This window comes from Trichosurus vulpecula, chromosome 8 (assembly GCF_011100635.1).
Source record: "Trichosurus vulpecula isolate mTriVul1 chromosome 8, mTriVul1.pri, whole genome shotgun sequence".
NCBI classification, from domain to species: domain Eukaryota; kingdom Metazoa; phylum Chordata; class Mammalia; order Diprotodontia; family Phalangeridae; genus Trichosurus; species Trichosurus vulpecula.
In genome coordinates this window covers 167,788,751-167,809,566 of record NC_050580.1, presented here as the reverse complement: position 1 = coordinate 167,809,566, position 20,816 = coordinate 167,788,751, and the positions used below count along the sequence as shown (strand labels likewise).

Here is a 20,816-nt window from a genome sequence, read left to right as displayed (position 1 = left end):
CACAAAGCCCCAATTCAGAAACTAAGGCTAATGCTGAATTTCCTTCATCTCCTCACAGTGTTTTATCTCTCCAGGTTCCTGATACTTCGCTTATTCTCCTCCTCCTCACTGTGATGTCTGACCCCTCCCTCCCTCAGTATTCTCCCAGGTTATCGCTACCGCTCGGCTTATACTCTCCTCCTGCCGTGGTCTTGAATCCTCTTGAACCAGTTGTTTCATACTGTTCTCTGCTCTGTACTATTCCTTGTTGCTGTGTCCTGTCGGAGATTACACTTTGTTAAACCCCAACCCTGGATTAATACTACCAACTGTCTTCTGCTCTTCTCATGGGCTGTTGAAGGGGAGAAAATAATGAAACTTTCCTGGGTCTACTGTAAATTTATGCTAGCTAGTCTCACTGGGCCCTCACTATAGCAAGGCAGTCCTGCTACTATGTTCTAAGTGATTTCCTATCTCTTTCCCCGTAGTTGACCTTCCAAACTTTAATTCTTTCCTCAAAACACTCGTGCCACCCTCTTTGCTGAGGACCTCAACTCATACTTCACCAAAAAATTCAAGCCATTTGCTAAGAATGCCCTTTTCTCTTTTTCTCCTCATCTCATAACCCTCCAACATCCCATTGTTTGCTCCTGTGCTCCAGTTACAGATGATAAAGTAGTCCTCCTCCCTGCCAAAGCCAATCCTTCTGTCTGTACCCTTAATCCCACCTCATTTCATCTTCTCCAGTATATTGCTACCATTGTCCTCACTTTTTCTCTAATTGTCAGTTCTCTCTATTTGCTGGCTCTTTGTCTACTCCCTGTAACAGAAGGCCATCCTCTCCTCATTTAAAAAAAAAAAACCCTCACTAGCTCCTACCATGTCCTCCAGCTATCTTGCTAATCTCTCCTCTCTTTCTAGGCTAAACTTCCTGAAAAAAGCTATCTACAACTGATCCCTCTACTTCCTCTCACTTAATTCTGAGCCCTCTTTAATTTGGCTTCTATCATACAACTGAACACCAAAGTTACCAGTGAACTCTTAATGCCAAACCTAATGACCGTTTCTCAGTCACCATCCTTTTTTTTTTTACCTCTCTGCAGCATTTGACGTTGTTCACTACCTTTCTGTAGAAACTCCTGTCTTTGGATTACGTGATTCTGTTCTCTCTTAGTTTGATTTGCCTCTTATCTGTGTGACTACTCCCCAGTCTCTTTTGCATTCATGGGGAACACTCCAAATTGATGGGTGTGACATGAATGAAGATACAGCAAGAAGGAATTGGTGGTATCTTTGTCAAGAAAACCCCAAATGGAGTCATGAAAAGTTGGACATGACCAAAAACGATTCAGCAACGACAGTATTTATGTTCACATAGCCACGACAGTAGTTCAGGCCTTCATCATCACCTCTTGTTTATTAGACTATCGCAGTAGCTTTCTGATTAGTCCAGTACGTCTTCCGCTCACCTGCCAAAGTGATTTTTCTAAAGCAAAGTTCTGATCATAATACTTCTCCCAGTAAAGTCTAATGAATGCTTCCTATCAATACCAGAATCAAATATAAAGTCCTTTGCTTAACATTTAAAGCTCTTCACAACTGAGCTTCTTCCTCTTTCCAGTCATCTTACATTTTATTCTCCCCATCTCCCATGTACTCTGCGGTCCAGCCATACATTTTTCTTTGCTGTCCCTTTAACACAACATGCCATCTTCCGTCTCAGTCAGTGCCTTTGGACTGACTATTCCCAGTGCATAGAATCCTCTTCCTTTCAACTTTCAACTCTAAGAATCTTTGGCTTCTTTTAAGACTCAGGTAAAATACCACCTCCTCCAGAAGGCCTTTCCTGATCTCTCCAGCTACTAGTACCATATCCTCTAAGGTTACTTTTCTCTGTAATTATATGTTCTGATTTAAAACTTTTCCATTAGAGTATAAGCTCCTTGAGAGCAAGAACTGTTTCATTTTTTCCTGCTGACTTCCTGGCACATAATAAGCACCTAATATATAGTTGTTTCACAAGAGGAGAAACATTAGGAAAAAATCAAAAGATTGAAAAATAGACAATAATCATAACATACGGTTTATGGTACCAAAAACAGCTAACCAGGAAAATGGACCAAAACAGGCTTAAATTAAGAATCATCAAACTCCCCGAAAACTATGATTTAAAAAAATCTGTACACTATATTCCGTGAAATCATAAATTAAAGCTGCCTTGATTTGTTACGACCAGAGAGCTAAGTAAAAATAGAAAGACTTCGCTGAAAGATTAAAATAGAAAGACTCCTCCTAAAAGAAATCCCCAAAGGAGAAATCTCATGAGTGTCATGGTCAAAATCCAGAGTTGCTAGGTCACAGAAAAATACTTCAAACCTCAAGAAAAAAATCTAAGTACAAAGGAGTGGCCATCAGGATCCCACAAGATCTGGCAATTTCTACTATAAACAAGAAGAAATTTGGGAATATAACATTCTGAAAGGCAAAAGGTAAGAGTCTCGTAGCCAAGAATGACTTAGCCTGCAAAGCCGAGTTTAGTTCTACATAGGAAAAAACAAGTCTTTAATGGAGTAGAGGACTTTTAAGAATTCCTGATAAAAAGACTTGTGTTGAGTATCAATTCTGAAATGAAAACACAGAAGATTGAAAACACACACGCACACACACACCCATGCATTTATTAACAGAGAGTTAAGTGTAAAGATATATCAAACATAACTGAGAAAGGATGAGGTTTTAGGGAGAGGATAATACCGAAGAGGGAATAGTCACAGGCAAAACAACCTGAACTTTTAAGGGCAAAACAATTTCAGAAAAATCCTGGGAATACTTGTATATAATGAGGCATAGTCATCTGAGTAAAAGCCAGGAGAAGGATTTATACAAGAATAGTAATATTGTAAAGAAAAACATATTTAAAGGCTTTAAATACTTCTCATCAAACCAATGTCCAGCTGTGTCTCCCAGTGGACTTATGATGAAGTATGTTACTTGTTGACTGAGAGGTGAAGGGCTCAAGGTGGAGAAAGAATCCTACATTTTTAGACATAGTTACTATGTGAATTTGTTTTACTTGACTAGGCTTATTTGTTATTACGGCTTTTTCTATTTTAAATTTGAGGGGTTTGTTGATGAGAAAGGAGCTCACAGTAGAGATGACAAGAAGACAAAGGCCATTGAAACATTTGTAAAAAAGAGACCAGAGGGAAGCACAAACATGGATTAATGTTTTAAAAGTAATGTGTTGAGTTTGTTGCAAACCTTAAAAAAAAAAAAAGACTGGCATAGAAATTCATGATTTCATATCCAATCCTCTTTCTGTGTTTGTATATGAAAATGTTCGCTTTTGGTTGAAAGGTTCAGAATAAAAACAACAGCAAAAGAGTCTGCTACATGCAAGACAGTAGGAACACAGAGATGACAAACAAGATAATCCTTGTCCATGAGGAATGTAATTTTCTGCTTTGAGTGGTAGAGGAGTAACAACATTCACAAGAGGGAGTGATGGAGTTGAAGGAAAGTTCTACTCAGAGTAGGAAAATTTGAAGAGAGAACACTTTCCACTGAGAGCTTAGGGGAGACTGGCTTCTGATCTCTGTCTTGAAGCAAGAGCGACTCTGAAGGGCAACCATGGGGAAGCAATGCGTCCCAATATGAGGAACAGACACTGTTCGTGCATAGAGGCAGGAATGTTGAATTTGAGGAACAGCTAGTTCCTCAACAGTAGTAGTATAATTTGACTAGACATCATCTTTTAAAAAGGCAAATAATGTGAAAGGAGGCTTAAAGGGCAGGTTGGAACCATTGTGGGGAACCTATATTAGGTTTATATTTTGTTCTAAAAGAAGAGTCATAAAATCTTGGAGTTGGAAGGACCTCAGAGCCTGTCTAGTCTAATTAATAACTGAATAAGAATCCTTTCGAAAACATACTTGACAAGGGCTCATCCTGCCTTTGCTTGAAGACTTTTACTGTGGCAGAATCCACCACCTCCCAAGATAGCACATTCTACTTTTGGAAAGTTGTGATTGTCAGGAAGGCCCCCTACTCTCTCCCCATCAACCCTCAACTTGCAACTTTACAACTTAATGCCCATTGCTCCTCCTTCTGCCCTCTGGGACAAAGCAGAAGTCTTCTTTCACATGAGGTAGTGTCTCCTTTTCCCCTCATCTGACCCCCAAAGTCTTCCCCAGGCTAAATTCTTGTTCTCAGTATGCTCTTATGAAATGGACCATTCTGGTTGTTCCTCTTCTGGACATGCTCCAATATGTGTGTTTTTCCTAAAATTCTGTGCCCAGAACTGAACGTAACACTCCAGATATTGTCTGATCAGGGAAGAATGTTCATTCTGGACACAGTGCCTTTCTTAATGTAGCCTAAAATTACATCATCTTTCTTATCTACTATTAACTCATCTTTTTTTTCTTTTAAAGAACTTATCATCCTAAACCTAGCACAAATATTAAATGAGGAGAAACATATCAGGCTGAGATAATTCACATGGATCACTATATTTATAGTTGTGTGTATATGCATATATATATGTGTGTGTACACACATATGCATATATATATATATATACACATACACACAATACTTTTAATCCTCATTCTTATTTTTAAAATGTTAAACTTAAAGAAATAATGTTGGTTATTTTACCTGTTGTCTCTCCCCTTTCCAGTTAGCCCAGTTATTTCTTCATTAATACTCTGATAGATCTACATCCCATCAGCATAACTACTTTTTCCAGCAGTGCAGATCAAAATTCCTTTATGCTTTTTAATCTTATGCAACTTTTTTCTTTGTCTTACCATAAATCCTTTACAAGGGATTCTCCTAATGAAGTGAGAATCCTCTAGATCTCTTAACATCATATAGATACCAATGAGGCACTGGAGCTATTCTCACCTACCATGTCCCTCTCCTTTTAGGTGTAGGTCAATTAGGTGACTTGCAATTTTGACTCTTTGGGGACTGTGGTATTCTATTACTCCAGTTACATAATACCACCAAATTATTTGTGTTGGAAAATGGGGTTTTTTGTTTTCAGGAGAAGCCTGTAGTCATAAAAGCACTGTCATATTTCCTGGATACACTCCAGTCCACTTTCTTGTTCATTTCTGAGCTAATAATGAGGATTGATGAATAAAGTTCTCTTGTTATATTTTTATTTTATTATTTATTTTTGGCATTCTTTTTAAATTTTGAATTCCAGATTTTCTCCCTTCCTCCCACTCTCCCCACACCCAATGATTTGGCAAGTAATATCAACATTTCTGTATTAGCCATATTTAAAAAAAAAAGAAAAGAAAAGCTAAGAAGGTGAGAAAATTATACTTAATTTTGCACTCAGAGTTCATCAGTTCTCTCTGGAGGTGAATAGCATTTTTTCATCATGAGTCCTTTGGAATTGTCTTGGATCATTGTATCGATCAGAGTAGCCGAGTCTTTCACAATTGATCATCATTACAGTATTGCTGTTACTGTGAACAGTGATCTCCCAGTTCTTCTCATTTCATTTCGCATCGCTTCATATGGGTCTTGCTATGTTTTTTCTGAAGCCACTCGCACTTGTCATTTCTTGTAGCAATACATCACAATCATATACCACAAGTTGTTCATCCATTCCCCAGTTGATGAACATCGCCTCAATTTCATATTCTTTGGCACCGCAAAAAGAACTACTGTAAATATTTTTGCACATATCAATCCTTTTCCTTTTCCTTTGATCTCTTTGAGATACAGACCTACTAGTGGTATTGTTGGGTCAAAGGATATGCACAGTTTTATAGCCCTTTAGACCTAGTTCCAAATTGTTCATCACGATGGTTGGACCAGTTCACTACTCCACCAATAGTTCATTAAGTGTACCTATTTCCCCCTCATCCCTTCAGCATTTGTTTTTTGATAGGTAAGAGGTGGTACCCCCAGAGTTCTTTTAATTTGCATTTCTCTAATCAATAATGATTTAGAACATTTTTTATATGACTATAGATAGCTTTTATTTCTTCTGAAAACTGCGTTTTTCCTTCAACCATTTATTATTTGGAGAATGCCTCTTATTTCTATAAATTTGACACAGTTCTCTAATCATATCTGAAAAATGAAGCCTTTATCAGAGAAACTTGCTGTAAAGTTTTTTTGATATTACTTCATCGTCTATGGTAACTTTTAGAAAAATGTAGTTTCCCTGCTTATCTCTTTTTAATTGGGTCTGTTTTTGCTTTCGCTTTGTCTGAGACCATGATTGCTACCCCTGCCTTTTTTTTTTTTTACTTCATCCGAAATATATTAGATTCTGCTCCAGCCTTTTATTTCGACTCTGTATGTGTCTTTCTATTTCAAGTGTATCTCTTATAAATAACATATTGTTGGATTCTGGTTTCTAATCTGTTCTGCTATCCACTTCCATTTTATGGGTGAGCTCATCCCATTCACATTTATGATTACTGTGTATTTCCCTCCATCTCATTTTATCCTGTTCCTCCTCAAAAGTTTATTTTGCTTCTAACCAGCGCCTCCTTTAATCTGCCCTTCCTTTTTTTATCCTTTCCCTTTCTCTTAATCCTCTTCCCCTCTTGTTTCCCTGTTGGGTAAGTTAGAGTTCTATACAAAACTCAGTGTGTGTATATATATTCTTCCTTCTTTGAACCAATTCCAATGAGAATGAGGTTCAAGCTTTGCCCTAGTTCCCCCTCTACTGTAAAAGCTCTTCTTGCATGCCTCTTTTATGTGAGAAAAATTTTCCCCTTCTGCATCTTCCTTCCCCCTTCTCTGAGTGCATTCCTCTTTGTTACGTCTTCATTTTGGAGGGGAGATCATTCCAACATAAATGCCTCACGCTCATGCCCTTTGTCTATATAAACTTCTTCTAACAGCCTTAATAGTAATAATGAAGTTCTTGGGAATTACGTGAATCATCTTCCCATATAGAAATGTAAACATTTTAACCTTATTGACTACCTTGTGATTTCTCTTTCATGTTTACTTTTTTGTTACTTCTCTTGAGTCTTCTATTTGAATGTCATATTTTCTATTCAGTCTTTTTATCGGGAATGCTTTAAAGTCCTTTATTTCATTAAATATTCATTCTTCCTCCTGAAGGATTGTATTCAGTTTTGCTGAGTAGATTATTCTTGGTTGCAATCCTAACTCCTTTGCCTTCAAGAATATCATATTCCAAGCCCAGTATCATCTATATAGGCGGTTCCCAGCACTCAGCACAGTGCCTGGCTCATAGTAGGAGCTTAATAAATGTTTACTGATTAATTATAACTTTCCAGCTTCATTCCCATATCACTACCTGCCTGTTCAGTATTGGGAATGGATGTTCTGTAGGCACTTTTCACAAATGTAAGAGTGTATATAGAGAAGACAAAACTTTGCGGTGGGAGGTGGGGGTGGTTACACCAACAGTTAGGGAGTATGACATAGGTGATGAACGAAAGGGGATTGAGAAGGAGCAGATAGGTAGAAGGAGAACAAGGAAAGAGCAATGTCAGGAAATTCAGAGGAGTATCCAGATGGAGAGCGTGGTCAGCAGTGAGTGTCAGATGCTACAGAGAAATCAAGAGGGCTGCAGATTGTGAAGAGGCCATTACATTTAGCGATTAAAAGATAATTGTAAGTCAGAAGACAACAATTTGAGCTAAATGATGAAGTCAGAAACCAGATTACTTACAATTTGGAAAAGAACAAAAGGGGGGGATTTGGAAGCAACTTCATAGAAAGCTTTTTCTAGAAGTGTGACTGTGAAAGGAAGGAGATAAATAGGATGATAACTTGAAGGAACAATATGTCTAATGAGAGTTGTGGGGAACAGCTCAGGCCCAGCACCCCTGACATGTTGGGTGGGCTTCTAAGCAAACTGGACAGTGACTCCTATGTGTATTTCAGCCAGCACTGTGAGCAGAATTTGTTGGATGACAAGAAAAAGCAAAAGAAGTTAATGAAGAAAAGCTGTGTATTGGAAACCTTTCCTTTTATACAACCAGGGATCAGGTCTATGAACAAAGAGCCATTCCCTAATTGATAAATAATCAAAAGATATGAACAGTTTTCAAATGAAGTAATCAGAGTTATCTATAGCCATATGAAAAACTGCTCTAACTCACTGTTGATTGGAGACATGCAAATTAAAACAATTTTGAGGTAATACATCATACCTATTAGATTGGCTAACAGGTCAGAAAAGGAAAATGACAGATGTTGGAAAAATGAGATATTAATGCACTGTTGGTGGAGTTGTAAAATAATTTCAGCATCCTGGAGAACAATTTGGGATTGTATCCAGAGGGCTATAAAACCATGCATACCCTTTGACCAAGCAATACCACTACTAGGTTTTGTATCCCAACAGAGATAAAAAACAAAAAGGAAAAGGACCTACACATACAAAAATATTTATAGCAGCTCTTTTCTGGGGGCAAAGAATTGGAAATTGAAGGGATGCCCATCATTTGGGGAATGGCTAAACAAATTGTGGTATGTGATTAGGATGGAATACTATTGGGCTACAAGAAATGATGAGCAGGATGCTCTCAGAAAAACCTAGACTTATCTGAGCAGCTACAAAGTGAAATGTAGTATGTAGAAAGTAACAGCAATGCTGCAAGATGATCACCTGTGAATGACGTAGCTATTCACAACAGTACAGTGATCGAAGGCAACTCTGAAGGACTTAATGATGAAAAATGCTATCCATCCTCAGAGAAAGAACTGATGGTGTCTGAATACAGGTTGAAGCATATTTTTTTTTTACTTTGTTTTTCCTGAGGGGTTGTAGAGGTTTTGGTTTTTTGGCTTTTTTTGTCTATGTTTTATTCTTTCACAACGTGACTAATAAGGAAATGTTTTGCATGACTACACATGTATAACCTATATTGAATTGCCTGCCTTCTCAGTGAGCAGAGGCAGGGAAGGAGGAAAGGAGAGAAATTTAAAAATGAATATTGAAAATTGTTTTTACATGTAACTGGGGGAAAATAAAATACTAAATAAATTTGAAAAGGAAAGGGAATGTCCTAGAGATTGGATAGATAATAGACACTAGGATATGGATTGAGTGATAAGTTTGGACAATGTGAACCTCACAAGAGTAAGGTTTGCTGAATGATGGTGGTAGAAGGAGAGTCTGTAAGTGATAATGGGAAGCAAAGAGTATTCCAACATTCCCGCCTCACCCAGTGAGTTGGGGTTATGAGAGAAAGTATAGCAAGTTCTAGAAAGGGTGGTGAGGGAAGTAGTGTCATCAGAAGGGTTGTGCTATAACCAGTTTGAAACAGCTCATGAGAGCCTATTGTTTGTTATAGTTTTAGTGTAAACATTTATACCCGGGACATCAGCCAACACTAAAAAGTCAAAGTTTTATTCATTGTATTGTTTTTTAATTTTTAATTTTTTTAATTTTCTGGATTTAAGAAAGTGATGTATCATTAAACAAATTAAACTTTAAAAAAATCATTAAATGTCAGCAACTTTAAAAGTAACTTTGGCCCTAGTGTTAGAGCCTTGAGATCTTGTCAGCTTGACAATATGACTTCCTGTCACCTGAGGGAACAGGTAGTAACTGAGCAGATCTATTAATAGACATTAAGCTAGTAGAACATACTTTTTCTTTAAGCAAGATTAAAGAAGTCTTATTATGATCATGATTTCAGGGTTGGAATGATCATTTAGAAAAACAGTAGTAATGTAATTTTTCTGAAATGAGTTTAATATTCATGCTCTGTTAGCAATATTTTATAAATTAAGGCTTTTATTTCCAGTTTTTGGAAAATATTCTGTGTTTTGTTGACCTGAAAGTTTGGTTAAAGGAGGCAGACAAGCTAGGTGATATGTAAATCCATATTGTTTATTCCCTTAAAGCTAGCAGATACATACATGTATGGAGCCAGACAAAATCTGACTGCCTGAACAGAAGTATGAGAAGGTTTAAATACATTTTTAGAACAGTCGCAACTCAGCATGTCTCCATGATACAAGAAAAGGACTTTTCTAAATTGAATAGGTTGTAAATACAATAAGAGAGTTGACAAGGGTCAATTGAAATTACAAGCCAGTGTTTCTGTGTTTAATTTGCCATTAACATTCCATAACACAGTATATGCCCATAAAATATTAAGCAAGATAGTTTCTCGGGTTAAGGGTCTCATCCTTAATGGATAATAGACAGAGGAAAGAATGCTCATAAGTCAGCCCCATCTGGCCTTGTTGACATAGAAAGAGGTATTTACTCCGAGAACAAAGAGATTGTTAGGTTCAGACTCCTCCACTGATTAATCAGTTCAGGCTCTGACCCTTATTGAAGTTACTAAATTGATATTAAATGATTATCAGTTTCCAGGATGGTTTCTAACCCATAAAGATGTAAAGGTTGCTAGGGAATTCACGGATGGAGGAGACTTAGGCATAATTGTAGGCAACTGGGAAGAGGACAATAGGGAGACATTGAAGATTTTCGTTGTTTTTTTTTATTTTTATTTTTTTAATTTATTTTATTTAATGTATTTATTTTTCAGCATTGATTTTCACAAGAGTTTGAATTACAAATTTTCTCCCCATTTCTACCCTCCCCCCCACTCCAAGATGGCGTATATTCTGGTTGCCCTCTTCCCCAGTCAGCCCTCCCTTCTGTCACCCCACTCCCCTTCCATCCCCTTTTCCCTTCCTTTCTTGTAGGGCAAGATAAATTTCTACGCCCCATTGCCTGTGTATCTTATTTCCCAGTTGCATGCAAAAACTTTTTTTTTTGAACATCTGTTTTTAAAATTTTGAGTTCCAAATTCTCTCCTCTCTTCCCTTCCCACCCACCCTCCCCAAGAAGGCAAGCAATTCAACATAGGCCACATACATATCATTATGTAAAACCCTTCCACAATACTCATGTTGTGAAAGATTAACTATGTTTTGCTCCTTCCTAACCTATCCCCCTTTATCCAATTTTCTCCCTTGACCCTGTCCCTTTTTGAAAGTGTTTTTGATTACCTCCTCCCCTGTCTGCCCTCCCTTCTATCATCTCCCCTTTTTTATCTTCTTCCCCCTTCTTTCCTGTGGGGTAAGATACCCAATTCAGTGTGTATGGTATTCCGTCCTCAGGTCAAATCTGATGAGAGCAAGGTTCACTCATTCCCCCTCACCTGACTTCTCTTCTCTTCCTACAGAACTGCTTTTTCTTGCCACTTTTATGCGAGATAATTTACCCCATTCTATCTCTCCCTCTCTCCCTCTCTCAATATATTCCTCTCTCATCCCTTAATTTGACTTTATTTCTTTTAGATATCATCCCTTCATCTTCAACTCACCCTGTGCCCTCTCTCTCTCTCTCTCCATACACACACACACACACACACACACACACACACATATGCATATTCCCTTCAGCTACCCTAGTACTGAGGTCTCATGAATCAAACACATCATCTTTCCATGTAGGAATGTAAACAAAACACTTCAACTTTAGTAAGTCCCTCGCGATTTCTTTTTCTTGTTCTTTTTCTTGATTACCTTTTCATGCTTCTCTTGATTCTTGTGTTTGAAAGTCAAATTTTCTATTCAGCTCTGGTCTTTTCACTGAGAAAGCTTGAAAGGCCTCTGTTTTATTGAAAGTCCATATTTTGCCTTGGAGCATGATACTCAGTTTTCCTGGGTAGATGATTCTTGGTTTTAATCCTAGCTCCATTGACTTCCAGAATATCATATGCCAAGGCCTTCGGTCTCTTAATGTAAAAGCTGCTAGATCTTGGGTTATTCTGATTGTGTTTCCACAATACTCAAATTGTTTCTTTCTGGCTGCTTGCAGTATTTTCTCCTTGATCTGGGAGCTCTGGAATTTGGCGACAATATTCCTAGGAAATTTCTTTTTGGGATCTATTTGAGGAGGCGATCTATGGATTCTTTCAATTTCTATTTTGCCCTGTGGCTCTAGAATATCAGGGCAGTTCTCCTTGATAATTTCTTGAAAGATGATATCTAGGCTCTTTTTTTGATCATGGCTTTCAGGTAGTCCAATAATTTTTCAATTATCTCTCCTGGATCTATTTTCCAGGTCAGTGGTTTTTCCAATGAGATATTTCACATTGTCTTCCACTTTTTCGTTCCTTTGGTTCTGTTTTATAGCATCTTGATTTCTCATAAAGTCACTAGCTTCCACTTGCTCCAATCTAATTTTTAAGGTAGTGTTTTCTTCAGTGGTCTTTTGGACCTCTTTTTCCATTTGGCTAATTCTGCCTTTCAAGGTATTCTTCTCCTCATTGGCTTTTTGGAGCTCTTTTGCCATTTGAGTTAGTCTATTTTTTAAGCTGTTGTTTTCTTCAGTATATTTTTCAGTATTTTTTAGGTCTCTTTTAGCAAGTCATTGACTTGTTTTTCATGGTTTTCTCGCATCCTTCTCATTTCTCTTTCCAATTTTTCCTCTACTTCTCTAACTTGCTTTTCCAAATCCTTTCTGAGCTCTTCCATGGCCTGAGACCAGTTCATGTTTTTCTTGGAGGCTTTTGTTGTAGGCTCTTTAACTTTGTTGACTTCTTCTGTCTGTATGTTTTGGTCTTTTTTGTCACCAAAGTAGGCTTCCAAAGTCTGAGACTGAATCTGGGTGTGTTTTCGCTGCCTGGCCATGTTCCCAGCCAACTTACTTGACTCTTGAGTTTTTCATTGGGGTATGACTGCTTGTAGAGTAAAGAGTTCTGTGTTCCAAGCTTGAGTGGATGCACTGTTGATTTCAGAGCTATTACAGCCAGCTCTGCCACACTAGCACTCCTCCTTCCCCAAGAACCCCCAACCAGGACTGGACTTAGATCTTCAGCAGGCTCTGCACTCCTGCTCTGATCTGCCACTTAATTCCTCCCACCAGGTGGACCTGGGGCCAGAAGCAACTGCAGCTGTAGTTCTGTAGCTGCCCCACCTCCTCTGCTCCCAGGGTGGTGGCCGAACCGCAAACTCCTTCCGCTCCCCTCAGCTTTTTCCACTAACCATCTCTGTTGTCTTTGGTGTTTGTGGGTTGAGAAGTCTGGTAACTGCCACAGCTCACTGATTCAGGGCGCTACTACGTGCTCCACCCAGCTCCGCTCCCAGCTCCGTGCGGGATAAACCTTACCCAGAGAACATCCAGGCTGTCCTGGGCTAGAGCCCTGCTTACCTCCGCTATTTTGTGGGTTCTGCAGTTCTTCTCTGTTGTCTTTTGTGTTTGTGGGTTGAGAAGTCTGGCAACTGCCACAGCTCACTGATTCAGGGCGCTAGGGCACTCTCCGCCCAGCTCCTGGTCTGGTTGGTCCGCGTGGCCCATGCTGGGCTCTGCTCCGCTCCGCTCTCAGCTCCGTGCAGGATAGACCTCACCCAGCAACCATCCAGGCTGTCCTGGGCTGGAGCCCTGCTTCCCTCTGCTATTTTGTGGGTTCTGCAGTTCTAGAATTGATTCAGAGCCATTTTTTATAGATTTTTGGAGGGATTTGGCAGGGAGCTCATGCTAGGCCCTGCTTTCCAGCCGCCATCTTTGAGATTGAAGATTTTATAAATACTAAAATTGCTAAACAAATTTTAAAGATTTTAAAGTTGGCTTGAATCTTTTGGATACACACCAACTGAACATAGAGGGAAATACCTCAGTAAAGTGTTAGGGGTAACATAAATAGACAGGGATTAAAATTTTGCTGTGAGAATCCATAAAGTAGATAATTTATGTATGAAGAATTGAAAATTAGCTGTTCATGAGACCTAAATAGACATTTTAAGCCCTTTTCTCCCACCCTCCCTCCAGCATAGTATTTCTGGCTGCCTCTATAACGTTTCCAATTGGAATATTCTGTTATGGCTAAAGTTTAATTTGTCAGTAATAGAATTCATCATCAGCAATGAATGACCCATTCCAGACTTCCATTGTCTTCCCAACCAGTAAACTCATTGTCTCTGAGCTCAAGGTTTTGTAATCATTCTTGTCTTTCTTTTTCTCTTGTTTTTTGCAGCCAATCCCATCACCAAATCCTGCTGATTCTTTCTCCTCAACAATTTCTTTTGTTATTGTTAGGAGTGTCTTTCCATTTTCCCAGGCTGTCATGCTAAATCCTGGAAGGCTTTCCAGGAATAATTCCATAGTTTATTTTGCCTCCACCCAAGGAAACCCTGGCAAGGTGATAATCTGGCTCTTTGTTCCCCACCCTTGCCTAGCCTCTAGGTTAACAAAAGCATTTAAATACACAGGAGGCAGGTATTATTTGAAGTCTTGTAAAGAACAGAAAAGTAACTTTTCAAATCCACTTAGTCGGGGAGCAGTTATAGACATAAAAAACCATTAATCAGGTTCCCACTTCATATGCTACTTTGGAAGTCCTGGGACAGATCCACTATCAGCTCCTCTCCTTCTCTTTGAGGTCTGAACTCTTTCTGCTTGCCTGCTTCTGTTTGGGATTAACTCCAGTATCTCCTGCTTTTATCCCATTGCTTGGCTTTTGCTATTGCCACTACCTCTCAGTGTAGCCTCATAGTTATCCTGGGACCTACCCTAGTTTATCTCAGGAGCTCTTTGGTGCTTGGTGCTTTCCTGGCCAATGTATCCAATGCTGAGGCCACCATTTCTCTGGCTTCTAGATCCTGTCCCACATAACTGTTACCACACAATCTGGGAGGCTCTTCTTCCACATGTACCGCAGGCCTCAGTCATCATGGGTAAAAAGGCTGCTTGCCTTCCTTCAAAGCCATTTAAGTTTTTCTTTAGCCTTAGTTTTATGATATCGGGGAAAGGATACCTTTGCTCCATTCAGAGCTGCTCATTTCATTCCCTCCTCCAACTCTAGTAATAGAACTGGCAGCCCCTAAATGCTGCCCCAAGTACTTGTCTGTACTGTATGGATAGATGATTCGTTATCATGCAGCAGCCATCACATTACATATAGCATAGGTTCATTGCAGAGTATACCAGATACCTAGGTCATATATAGTTACCTATCTTATATCACCCAGTAGAGTTTTAAGTAAATACAGATATTATCTTATCACATATTAGAGTGCATACAGTAGACCATACGTACACTACTATGTGTGTCCAGTCCTTTCTTGGAGGCAGTGCATGGTACTGTGTCAGTGAACAGCACCAAGCTATGTGGCTGGAAGCCTCACCCATCTACCCTGGAACATTATAGATCAATTTGTTCACTAGTCAGATAATCCAGACATTTCTGTGTTAGCTATCTGACTAACTCATTCATCCTATCCTAGTTGTAAAGTTGGGAAGGGAGGGTGCAGTGGGTATGCACCCTTAGGTCTTTTATCCTGTAGTACCAATCTGCATCCATGGCTTCATCCCAGGGATGATCTAGAATAAATGGTAGTATCTCTAGCCTCTAAGGGGTCCAAAGCTCTGCAAGTGGCCTATTTTTTCCTGTGATCTCCACAGTTGAAGTGTTTTGAAGGAAAGAAATGACTTCTAGATTTATTTCCTATCTCTGTACAAACAGATGGCTGCTGCAAGCTGGAATATTCTTGCAATCTTCCTAAACACCCAAGAAAATACTAACATTCGGCTTCTAGATTTTGACCAGAATTTTTGCCATGTGGGCCATTTTTTGGTGCCATATCTCTTATCAGTTTCAAAGACTTTTACTGCTGTTTTTGTAAGCAGCTTGTTGGCAGTCTTCTTTCATTTTCATGAAGTCATTTGTTAATTTTTATTTTAAAAAATTGTTTTAATGTTTAATGTAGAAACACAAATGTGATTGACTTAACAGTGTGTTACTTCAAACTAGTAATTTACCCTTGTTTTTTGTATTTTACATGAGTTTTGTTGCTTCTTAGTATTTCTTATTACTTTATAGTTATTGTGTATGCTGTCCTTTTGACTGTGCTTTCTTTACTATCCGTCACTTTATATGAATCTCCCATTTCTTCGGATTCTTCATATTTGTCATTCCTTAAGCTACAGTAATATCTGATTGTTTTTATAGTTTAGTTATTCCCCAGTCATCGGGCACATATTTAGTTATTATCTTTTTGTTATCCTACATAATGCTGCAGACAGTAATGTGCTAATGGTTCTTTTCTTGCAGTCATTAGCCTTCTTGGGGTGTAAGTGGGACTCTTGGTTCCAAAGATGTGGATGATATAGTAACTTTTCTTGCATAATTCCAAACTGTTTTTTTTTTTAGAATGATTGAACCAGTTCACAGTTACACCCAGAGTAAATTAGTATGACTGCCTCTCTTTTTGAATTGAATACCATGTGGTTTTGATACTTACTGCTTTGTAATGTAGTTTGAGATCTGGTAGCACCAACCATCCTTTATTCCCCCTTGATAGAGTTTGAGATCTACTAGCACCAAACACCCTTTATTTCCCCTAGATATTCTTGAACTTTTATTCCTTCAAATCCATTTCATTGTTGTTTTGTCTAATCTTGTAAATTATTTAGTCAGTCATGTGATTTAAATAAGTCGTAAATGAAGAGGTTAGAGTTGAGGAAATAGAGGTTAATTTCTAGCAAAAACCTTTTGGCGTTTTCATCTCTTCAATTCCTTAAAACGGCGTTTTCCATTTCTTTTGTGCCTCCTATTTGTATTTTCCAAATACTAAGTATTTAGTAAAGTTCTGTAGTTACTTGAAGGATTTACAGTGCTGCTGTACTCTCTCATTCCTTCTACTGCCATCTCTTTACCACAAAGCTCTAGTCATCTGTGATTCAGCTAGAACCTTATCAACTAGCAGGTAGATGATAGAAAGCAGGACTGGCTTACCATGGAGCAGTAAAATTATAAGTAGTAGAGTAAATATTGCATTCTATCCATTGCAGAACAGAAACTATTTCTCATTTCTTTTCTAACTCCCCACGTAACTTGGTGCAGTGCTTAGTGTACCCTTGTCATCAGTACATTTTGTATGTGTGATAAGATCAAATAAAGCTCTTTCTCTTGGGAAAGTAACAGACAGCCCTTGGTGATTAGTAGTTATTGGTCTTTACCATGCTGAGATTCAGCCCCACTGTACTTACTGACTTAGATCTGAGTTCAGCTAGCAATACAAGGCAAATCAAACCTGTTGTTTGATTTGCTTTATGCTATATGCACTAATTCTGGGCTACTTTACAACACTCTGTGGTATATGGGACTACCTTGCTCATTAAGATATAATTAAAGATTACTTTACCATATTGTCTGGTAGGCCCTTGATTGAAGAAAATAGTTTTACTTGGCATTTCTTTAAAATGGAACTTCTGAAATTAATTCATTTAGACAGGAGCCAGAAAACATCTTGTGATAGCCTCTTGTTTCTGGATCACCTTATGGTATAATTGAATCATAATATTAGTCTTTCTCTCATTGTTGTTATTGAAGTGGTTAGAGTATCTTGATTCACTTTCCTATAAAAGTTGAGGCCTGTGCTTATTATTGATAACCAACTTTTAAAAAGTGAACTTGTTGAGAGGGAGGTATCACTGACGCAGATTCTGAAACCAAATATGTGAAACTTAGGGAACAATGATCAGAAATTTTACCACAGACTTCTGGATATTTAGAACTTGTTGAAATTAGGATTTTGTGTTCCTGAACTACCACAACCTCAGTCAACTCCAAAGAGATGCTAGCCATATTTATTATTTAGGAATGATAGTTTAGAAAAAAAAATTTATATTTTAATGTTTAACCTTTTATGGTTAGGTAGCATACTCCTAGAAGAAGATGTAGTTTGTTATATAATGATTAGAAAACTTCCCAAGTGATTATTCCTACCTCTTTTATTCATAGTACTACTTCTACAATATTTCAAAAATAGGTTCATTTTTACATATCTGAGGATCAAATCAAATTATTAGAAATGCTTAACTATTTAGAAAGGTTTTTGAATTGCTTTGATGTTGCTTTTTTCTTCAGCTACAGATACATTAGGGAAGTATAATATAAACTTTATGATGGCAAGTCAAGAGAATTAATAGGTTATTTTATTTTACAGGGAAAATATTTATCCCTAAACAGAAGCCCATACAATCTTATACAGAAGAAAAAATATCCCTTGATCCAGAATTAGAAGAGGCCTTGACCAGTGCTTCTGATACAGAATTGTGTGACCTTGCAGGTAAGAATCTCTTTTAAAACAAAATGTAGTAGGGTGTGTGTGTGTGTGTGTGTGTGTGCGCGCGCGCATGCGTAGATTCGTAGAGAGAACTATGCCTCAGGAGGGACCTACCACTTGTTGCCATGATCATCAAGTGCCCCTGCCCTTCCAGTATCCTGCTTCAGTACTGACAGTACCTTCCCTTGTGCTCCCTGAACTCCCATTTCCTAATGAATGAAATTTCCTTCATTTTAAACCTTCTCTCATGATATGGTATTCACAGAGACTGGCATCTCCCAGGCTCTTTTCAGCATCTATGTGGCACTTTTTCCCATACTCCATAATGTATTAGTCCTTTATGAGGGGAGTCAGAATGCCCTTTTTCACCACTGCTATTCCCAGACTCTCCCTGTGCCATAGTCACTCAGAATCTTCTCCTTTGAGATTCATACTACTGAAATTTTATGCAGTCCAGATCCTAGTGACAGTTATCATTTGCCTGTCAAGTCAGACTCACTAGCTTCCTTCTTTTCTCAAGGAGCTCACTACCTGGCTCACAGTCTTCCTCTGCACCCCAAATCTTGCCTTATATTTGGGGACTCTTGCAGTTATACTGACAACCACTCTTACCTCCTAATTTCCTCAGCCCCTAAGACGTAGTTCTTTACCTTAGCTATACATAGAGAAGTTTATAACTTTACTCTCACCATCAAAAACAAGAATACTACTTTGACAATCAAAATGTATAAAATAGCTTTATCAAAATTGTTCCTTCTTCTTTCCATCTCTACATGTCAAAATCCTTTGGTACTATTCCCAGTATTTCCTTTTTACTCTATTGTCTGATTAAGAGATGGCTTTCCTCCTAGCCAAGGCCAACTTCTTTACATGTATACTGTGTATTCTCTAGCCAGTTGTTCCCAAAATGATCCTCTGCCTCCAGGTTTCAGTTTCTCCCTACGTACTGGTTCCTTCCCTATTTCCTACAAATGTATTGAAGTCTTCTTTATCTTTAAAAAATCTTCAGTATACCCTACCGCCTCTCAAGCTACTATCCCATCGCTTTGCTCCCTTTCACAGCCAGAACCCTAGAAAATTCTTTCTACACTTATTTACCTCCACCTCCTCACCCCTCACTCACTTCTTAGCCCTCTGGGGCCTGGCTTCTTACTTTATCACTTAAATGAAATAGCCATCCCTAAAATCACTAGTGATCTTTCAGTTTCCAAATCTAATGGTCTTTCTATATTCTCATCCTCCTGTAATATTTGACACTAACCATCCTCTCTACTCACTCTTTCCTCTGTGAATTTTCTTGATATTTGTTACTCTTTCTCTTTGTTTTCCTTTCCTATCTGAATGCTCCTTCTGAGTCTCCTTTTCTGGATCATCATCCTTGTCACAACCCCTAAATATGGATGTCCCCAAGACTTTGTCTTAGAACTTCTTCTCTTTCTTTTATATTCTTGGTAACTTGATGACTTCATCAGCTCCCACAGATTCAATTACCATCTCTCTTGAGATGATTCCTGGATCTCTACACCTAGCTACTCCTGTAATGATGCATTATCTCCTTTGCACTGACTGTCTCCAAGGTGTGGAATGTGTTCCCTTCACATCTTTTCCTCATTGAATATTTTCTTAATTCAAAACTCAGCTTTTAACACCAACTCCTACATGAAGCTTTTTTTGATTCTCCCATCTGCTAGTCCCTTTTTCCCCCAAAATTACTTTCTATGTGTTTGATATACATTTTACATACAGGGTGTCCCAAAAATCTCAGTGCAGTGTTAAGCTTTTGGAACACCTGTATACATATTTATGTACATTTTGTCTCTTCCCTCACATCTGACAGAATTTAACAAGTTCCTTGATGACAAAGACTGTTTCAGTTTTGTCTTTGTATCCCCAATGTGTAGCATGGTGCTGGTACATAGTATATACTTAATGAAGGCTTATGGATTGATTGTTTAAACTAGAAGAAGACCACTATAGGAGATCCCTCAAGGAAGCTAAGGTCCAGAGAGGTCAAGTCATTAGTTCACTGAAGGTTGCCCACTTTAGTTAATGGTAGAGTTGAGATCTAAACCTAGGTCTCTGACTCTTCTTCTGATGTTCTTTTCATCATACTGCTGTTTCCACTAATACATGTATATGCAAATAGATATACATTCTTATGTCAGAAGGTTAACTTATCTCATTGGTGCTCTGAAAATGTTTGGTTTTTTTCTTTGATACTGTCAATCTTGGAGATAAGGTTTCCCCTAAATCTTACGGTGCAGTTTTTATATTCATAAGGTTTATTCTACTTTTAGCTTGTCCCAAGTTGACAGTTGCAAACCAAACACGGAAATCTTTATAACAATATTTTCTCAGTTGGAATGTTTCCCATAGGAGGGGAGGGGCTGGGTGTCACCCAAATATTCAGGCAGTAGAAGGAGGCTTCTTTTTAATCGGTGCTAAGTTTTGCCCTGTACAATTCAGGTGATTGGGCAGTAGTGACTGGCAGGTGGCAGAATGGCTGCTAGTGCTTCGTCATACCTATTATCCTGCTTATTTTCCAGAAGTGGTCAGTGGAAGAATCAGAGCCATCACTGTTGGCTTTGCAGTGGGCCACTCCCCTGGGCTAGGCACAAACATATGCTTCTGTGGGACTCTCTTCTCTTTCTGCCTCCCTGGAGGGCATGGTGAAGGTTCATTCCTCATTAGTCAGATGGACAGAGTCATAGCTGATCTCCATTTACCTGCTCTAAAGTATGTATTTGATATCTGCAGCAAATGGTGATATGCAAGCCTGCCACCTT

At 38.5% G+C, this 20,816-nt stretch overlaps 1 protein-coding gene across 2 annotated transcripts in view; it reads left to right on the top strand.

The window, feature by feature from the left end:
* Window positions 1-20,816, top strand: part of TMOD3 (tropomodulin 3) — a 78,847-nt gene that overhangs the window by 37,423 nt on the left and 20,608 nt on the right. For both annotated transcript variants that reach the window (XM_036734804.1, XM_036734806.1), the window contains exon 4: window positions 17,911-18,033. In XM_036734804.1, coding sequence (XP_036590699.1) covers window positions 17,911-18,033 — 123 coding nt within the window. The remainder of the gene's footprint in view (window positions 1-17,910; window positions 18,034-20,816) is intronic.